This window comes from Amblyomma maculatum, chromosome 10 (assembly GCF_055883805.1).
Source record: "Amblyomma maculatum isolate TAMU_Amacu chromosome 10, ASM5588380v1, whole genome shotgun sequence".
Taxonomy (NCBI): Eukaryota; Metazoa; Arthropoda; class Arachnida; order Ixodida; family Ixodidae; genus Amblyomma; species Amblyomma maculatum.
The window spans coordinates 43,556,811-43,563,726 of record NC_139353.1 but is presented as its reverse complement, the minus strand read 5'-3'; the positions used below and the strand labels follow the sequence as shown (position 1 = coordinate 43,563,726).

General features: G+C 49.5%; 1 protein-coding gene across 1 annotated transcript; it reads right to left on the bottom strand.

Annotated features, from left to right (window-relative positions):
* Window positions 1-2,401: 2,401 nt before the first annotated feature.
* LOC146176291 (uncharacterized) lies at window positions 2,402-5,254 on the bottom strand. Its single transcript, XM_084582616.1, has 2 exons — window positions 3,170-5,254; window positions 2,402-2,682 (listed from the first exon to the last, which is right to left on the bottom strand). The coding sequence occupies exons 1-2, from the start codon at window positions 5,190-5,192 to the stop codon at window positions 2,531-2,533; spliced, it is 2,175 nt and encodes a 724-aa protein (XP_084438742.1). The 5' UTR covers window positions 5,193-5,254; the 3' UTR covers window positions 2,402-2,530.
* Between the last annotated feature and the right edge of the window lie 1,662 nt (window positions 5,255-6,916).

Here is a 6,916-nt window from a genome sequence, read left to right as displayed (position 1 = left end):
AGCATAGGCTACGAGTGCGTTCTCCCCAAAGAAAGTAGACAGACCGAAACATTCGTAAAAAGCCGCCCTTTTAAGTTCGGTCTAACTTTTTACTCTATTTCTGTAGTTCTTCGCCCGACAAGAAAGATGAATTTACATGATGCTCTCGTACACTATCTTTAAATTCACAGCAAAGTACCATCTAGGAGGGGGGGGGGGGGGGGGGGGGGGGGCTGTCCCTTACAGCCTGTTAAACCAGCATGTTTGTGTGCGGTTTCTCAAAGTTCACGTAGAACAAATGAACGTCTCGCAAAGCCGCGTACTCCTGTTTAGCCATGCTGCCGTCCTTTCCTCCTTTCGAACTCACCGAAGCATGCCCTGAATAGCACATGCAAGGAGCCCATGCGTCATGAATAACGCCTTCTGATGTTGCTAATGCACACAGCTGACGGAGTCAATGCCTCGAACATCGCCGCTTTAGGCGGAAAGCGGAATCGCCTTCGGCCGCCTGTAGAATGAGGATCAAAAACCTCGCTCAACGCTACTCCGGTGGCGTGTTTCTCATCGAGCTGTCGGGTTCACGCGGCGGGGCCGATTCAACATTCGCTCGCGTGACTCCGTTTGCGCTTTCGTCCTGGAAGACACGCGATGCGGTAGCTCTGTACGCGTATAAATACCGTCGATCGCTTGCTCTTCGTCGTGATCTAAATGCGGCCGTCATTAAAACGGCACCGATCTAGTCTCGTGTTTACGCTGCTCATAGCAGGATGACGCCCCATATGTGTGTTAGTGACGAGTCAGCACGGCCGAAGAAGCGGTGTTATCTTTCCATCGAGTCTTCGGGTCGTGTTATCGGAGCAAATGCTTAAGTCCTTGTTTTATATGGATTCATGGGCTGAACCCACATCCGCCGTTTCATGCTTTGTGCGAGGAATTTTGCCAAAAGGTTGTGGCATCAACGTATCGCATACTAAACAGCCCACACTACGCGTTGTACACATAGTACTCATAACATTGAACTTACAAAACAGTATTTATAGCGCGCATATGCTTTCACGCTAGGTATAACGTATTTCCCGATGTCTATACGTAGCGTATACATAGTGTGCATCGTCCACTGATTGTTGCATTTTCTGAATGAATTGTCTCGAGAAACATGCATTCGTTTTCACGGTGGCAAGGGTGAGCTGTGGACTGCCTTTTGAGGCGGTCACACCCAGTTTCTTATAACAGGCGATGCTCTCTCTCTCTCTCTCTCTCTCATTTTACGGCAACAGCGAGCGCGTTTCATTCACACGAAATTTAATGCAAAGTATTCTTTAAAAGTTTATAGCCCAGAGAGTTCGTCTCTTAACCACACTATATGGCTCGTAATGCATTCTCAGTGTTCCAAATCTCTTGAAGGCAAGAACTTGAAGTTGCAGTTCTAAGCAGAGGTCAAGTAGCCAATGACTTTCAATATGAAAGAGCGAATTCCGAAAGAGCTAATGGAAGGGGGAGCGAAAGTAAGATGAATGTGAAAACTAGGAACTTTGCTGGAAAAGTTTAGCTAGCGCAGGGAGATGTAACTGCAGAGCGCCCGGACTGGCCTCTGTCCGGCAATGGGACCGATCGAGCTGATATGAGTACAAATGGGAGCACAGCTCACACCTTCAGCACTAAGGTGGTGAAAAAAGACAAATCCAGTAATACCATGCTACAGAACATCGTTCAGGAGTCGACATTTGCACGCGACAATCGGCAGATGCTAATCTATGCTCCGACCAATATAATGTGCGAGATAACGGAACATACAAACAGCAGCATAAACAACAGCATCCGAGAAATAAAATTAAGTGCGTCTGCTATACGGTAAGTCGAATAGCAGTGCCGTTACCGAATTGTTTTCACTACGCGACATAAAAGGGGCGGTTTTATAGCAGAAATCAAATTAGCCGAGAATCGCAATGCCACAAGACAGGTGCAGAATAAAGGACTTGGGCGGAACACACTATCAACTAGGCCTTTATCGAAAAGTGCCTCTTGTGCAGCAGTTACTCTGCAAAATTTAGTAATCATTATGCGAGATAGTGGTAGCCGCTAGTGCTTCCTGGAACATCTGAACTGGAGAGATATCCGCCGCCATTGCTCACATGGGCACTATATCATCGACGAAACATTGCCCGTTCGCTTTTTCTTCCATACATTTGTGCAAAATGCAACAGCCCGCCTACTGAAGCCATTTTTACCGTGTCTTGTTTTCGGAATCTTTGTACAGTCAATACAGTGTCCGCAGTGCATTACGAGTGAATGTGCCCTGCGGTGATCGAAGTTAAAATCAGCGGCGAAATTGGTGAAATCAACAGATAGAAGACGAAATGAAGTCAGCAAAGGGCATAGCTAAAATGTTTTATTTCTCGAAACGGATAAAAAAAGACCGCAAAAAAAAAAAAAAAGCGAGGGAAAGGCAGCGCAAATGCGATTAGCTTCCTTAACTTAAAATCAGTGCTCAGACGAGACTAGTTTATATACAAACGACGCATGTCGGCTAAGGCAGAGGCGGCCAGTTGTGTTACGGCGACACACCGCGAATGCAGCGGCGGGAGCAGCCGACCAGGCAACAGAGGTGGTTGGCGCCGTCGCAGTCGACATTGTGCCGGCACTGGTCGACCTCGTGCTTGAAGGGCGGCATGCAGGGGGCGTTGATCCGGGGACAAGAGAGCTCTGGGGGGAAAGTCACGGATAAAAAGATACGTATAGGACACGCTAATATCTGCTGGAATCGATTCTACGTCCAATAGATCTGGGCAATTACTGGACACTTACGCAGTGCAATGTAAACACATTTCGCAACTCCGTAACAATGGCGTAAACTGTCAGGAAAAATAATGCGAGCCGAAAAAGGATCTAGCATCTAGTCTACCAAACCCATTTAACCTTCGCCATTAATGCCATGAAAGAAAACTATTGGCAAATAGACGCTTTGTAGCTTCTACTAGCAGTTTTTAAAAGCCTGACGTGCACTTCGACGGCAGGTCGGTGGCAAAGTATGAGGCGGGAATTAAAATTAAAAAAAAAAACCAAGTGCCCCCTTATTCTATTGCCTGAAGTTTCTGGTCGCAAGTCTTTACAGCTAACTATACTAAATCGGTACGGATAGACATACTGGCAAAACAACATGTGCCAGATTATATATAGGGTGTATACATACCGGTGTCTTTCGCCTCACAGCTGTAGTGCAGGAAGCACTTCTGGACACAGTTGTGAAGTCTGTGCTGGCACTTTCCACACTGGCCCAAGCGCTGATGGTCGTACTGCTCCATGTGGCCGGGCACGGTGAAGTACTCTTCGATGTCCCTGTTGTGATGAGGCACGAACTGGTCCGTGCTGTGCAGAGTTATCGGCCTGACGTAGGCGTCAGGTAAAACCGTGGACTTGGCTGTGGGTTCTGGGGGAGGCACAGGACGCAAAGGCGGGCGTGTCTGTTGGAAGGAAATTCTTTTCGTTGAGGCGCCTCCAACTGGCGCGGCTGCCCGCTCAGAGGTTTCAGAAAATGATTTCTTGTCCGGCGCTGGCGTTGTGCTCACAGTTGTAGCGTGTCGAATTGACTCTGTTGGTACCGAGTGACGGAAGGCGTTAGCCTCTGTTCGCCCTTCAGCTGCAGTGGGAGTGAGAGGACTGGCCGTCTCGGTCGGTGTCAAACCCGCAGTGGCGGTTTCCTGGCGAATTTGTGCGGTAGACTCGTTTAGGAAAGACCTCGGGGCCACTTCTACCGAAAAGTGCATAGCGGGAGCAGTAGGAACGTTAGAGGACGGTTTTTCGAAAGCAGTCTGTCTGCGTGTTGCAGAGTCATTACTTGCAACTGCAGGGCTAGGCGTTGTGATCTCCGTCAGCTGTGTCGCAAGCAGAGTTGTCACGGTCGTGGGGTTTGAAGAATCGATCTCTGGAGTTGAATTCGGAGCAGTTTTCAAAGCCTGGGTCGGTAGTGGGAGGGGATTAGAACTTTCCTCACGTCGAACGGCTGTGGATGAATCTCCGGAAGTGGTGGGTTTGACGGTGCTTTGAGAGTCGTTAAATGCAGACACCTGTGATTGTGTGGTCAAGCCAGTGGTATGCCCGGAAGGAACTGCTTCAGTTGCATTTTGTTGCAGACCCAGGCGCGGCATCACCTCAATGGTTGCAGTAGGCGACAAACTCGACGGCAATGGGAAGTTGTTCAATGGGGTGGCTGATGAGGCCGAATTTTGCGTGGAATGGGCCGCTTCCACGCCTTCAGAAGTAGCAGTCGTGGACAACAGCTGCATGCTTCTGGAGCCATTCTCACCCAGAGTAGTGGCGGCCGTTGAAGTAAAGACTTTCGAAGCACGTGAGGTACCAGGAGCCAAGTCTGTCCCTCTCGACATGTCAGGTGTACTGGGTGGATTTGAAGTGCCGTCCGAGACATCTGTAGCTATTATCACTGCCCGTGGAACAGTACCAGCTCTTTGACGATGACTTTCTGTAGTAGCAGCTTCAGTCAGCTGAAGATTGTCAACAGGCGGTGGGCCACGGGTGAGAGGGGACACGGTGCTGTGGTTTACTGTAGCGTCGGTCACCAACTGGGCAGGTTTCGTGCCGTTTTGTAGAACTCCTTCGGCAGTGTTACCATGGTCCACCTGTGCTGGTACAGTAGATGTCGGAAGCCTTCGTACATCCGAAATTAAGTCGTTGCTGTCCCCCGAAGACCCGCTGGTGAAAGAATCAGTAGCTTTGGTTATACCACCTTTGGTAGGCGGGGAACTTACATCGTCCGGACAACCCCCGAAGAACTCGCAGCCGAAGAACGAGTGGGTAGGGTGGAATTGTCTGTGGTCGATAGTGTATTTGGGAAGTTGATTCCATGGCTCACCAAAGGGCAGCTTTGCTAATTGTGCCGCAGCTTCAGCCTGGAAGGGTGGATGGTCTTTAGAATTCAACGCAGGACGATTGCTTTCGTGCTCTGCGTCCTTTGCGAAGGAGGCTGGGGGGCGTTGCATGTTGACCGGACCACCGTGACCTCCAGGAGAGTTTAACGAGTCATACAGAAGGGGCCTCAATGCTGGGGAACTATCGAATTTTTCGACACTACCATGGCTCGCTGGAACTTGCACCGCATCGGCTCCTCCAAGCGCAGCTCCCGTACGTCGAATGCCGTGGCTGATGGCGGAATCTGAAAGCACAATCACTAAAACGGCAGATAAAAACGGCCCACCCATCGCTACTCCCACGCCCGCCGACTGTCGACGCGGCAGCTTCTACAAGTATTCTGAGCAGCATTTCATCTTTACTCTCTTCTTATAAAGACTCGCGACGGCGAGGGGGGAAAGTCTGAGGTCGCATCACTGCGCTCTATTCGTTTTCCGTGGTCTGTGCGTATGGCGTTTGCGTAAGAGAAATGTGGTTATCATTCCGGTAATCAGTTGTACACTTGATCCCGTCATTTGAGTGACTTGGCTTCGAGATGTAGCGTGTCAGATGCGCAGACGGGATGCGCACGAATCACTTAGTGCAAAAACTTTTTTTATTTCATGTGTGTTCACGAGCTGTCTCGTTCTTTTCCTTGTATGCTAGAGTACTTACTGTGGCTAATCTGCACCCATGCGACTATATAAAATGTAAACGCAACAAACGTTTTGCTCCATTTCTTGAATTACTCCAGAATTAGTACCACGTACATTCTAACCAATAACAGTCATATATATAGTCACGTGCTTTTTTAAGGGTGGGAGAGGAAGTGCGATGACGGAACACGAAGCAGAAACTGGTGGGCCTTAAAGGACTCTCGGCTAACCAAATTTTAAATAGACTCCTCGTTGCATACTCATTACATGATAATATGAATATCACGATGAGGCCAGTGACTTGTTAGCAGCTGAAAATAGGTTTGTGCAACTTTTCATAACACACCTGCGCAGCAAAGCACTCCGCAGTGAAAAGCTCGTAGCGCTTCGAAATCTCGATTATCGGACAAAAATGTCGCCTTCGCATTTCGCGTTCTCAAAATAAAGGGATCGAACCCGCCAATTCATGCTCAGCTTCGCAAATACCATGGGTGTTTTTCTTTCGTATTCTGTTTCTACGGGGATACACGTGGCTCAGACAGTAATAACAAGCAAAAAAAAAAACGTAATTACAGGTCCAATGGTGGACACGCGGGGCTGCTATATAGGCCTGCAGGCAAATACGCGTTCCTATATGGCAGGAGGGCCATTTTTCTGCGCAGCCTGTACCCGCGTCCAAAGCACTCGTCTCGCCTCGACGATCAGTGGAGGAGCGAGGCGGGAGAAAGCGGCGTATTGTTGCCACTCCTCCGCGCTATCGCTCGCAATGACCTCCCACGCCCCGCGGAACTGTCGCCTTTTTATGGCCGCTTGTTGCGACACCACATTCGATGGGGTTCCGCATGCTTTGTCATCGGTTCAGACACGCTCGAGGATACGGAGCGGCCGGCGCTCTCCGCGACAAACTACTTGCGTAAGCGTCCCGCCGATAGAGGCGAACCTTGCGCCGCCAACTGCACCCCTAAGGTGTAGGAAAGGCATAGCCGTCAATGTATTTCCGAATGCCTGGCACTCAGTTACGTTGGTAGCTGATAAGGTAACGTCGTTCACACTCAACAAAAAGAAGCACGCGCGAAGAAATGGATGCAATATTTTCTCCCCGGTCTTTCGAGCAGCCCGACTGTGAATCCAGCTGAGTTCGGGCCCTGAAGCTATGCCAACACAGTTGCAAAAGGGGGAGATGCTCGGTAAGTCTTTTAGTAATAGGTTCCTATAATTCAAGTTGTCCTCCTGGTTCTATAGGCCATTGGTGGATACGGTTTGTTTGGCGGACGGCAAAAGACCGCTTATCGGTATGTGCTCCGATATGCACAGTGGAAATTATCAACCATCGTGGCACCCACTGCGTGACGTGTAAGTCAAATTGAGGAGACCGGAAA

Bases quoted from the DNA above. Each gene is read 5' to 3' on its own strand.
- LOC146176291 (XM_084582616.1), bottom strand. From the start codon at position 5,192: ATGGGTGGGCCGTTTTTATCTGCCGTTTTAGTGATTGTGCTTTCAGAT. The intron at 2,683-3,169 runs GTATGTATACAC...CTTTCCCCCCAG, and splicing joins CTGTGAGGCGAAAGACACCG to AGCTCTCTTGTCCCCGGATC.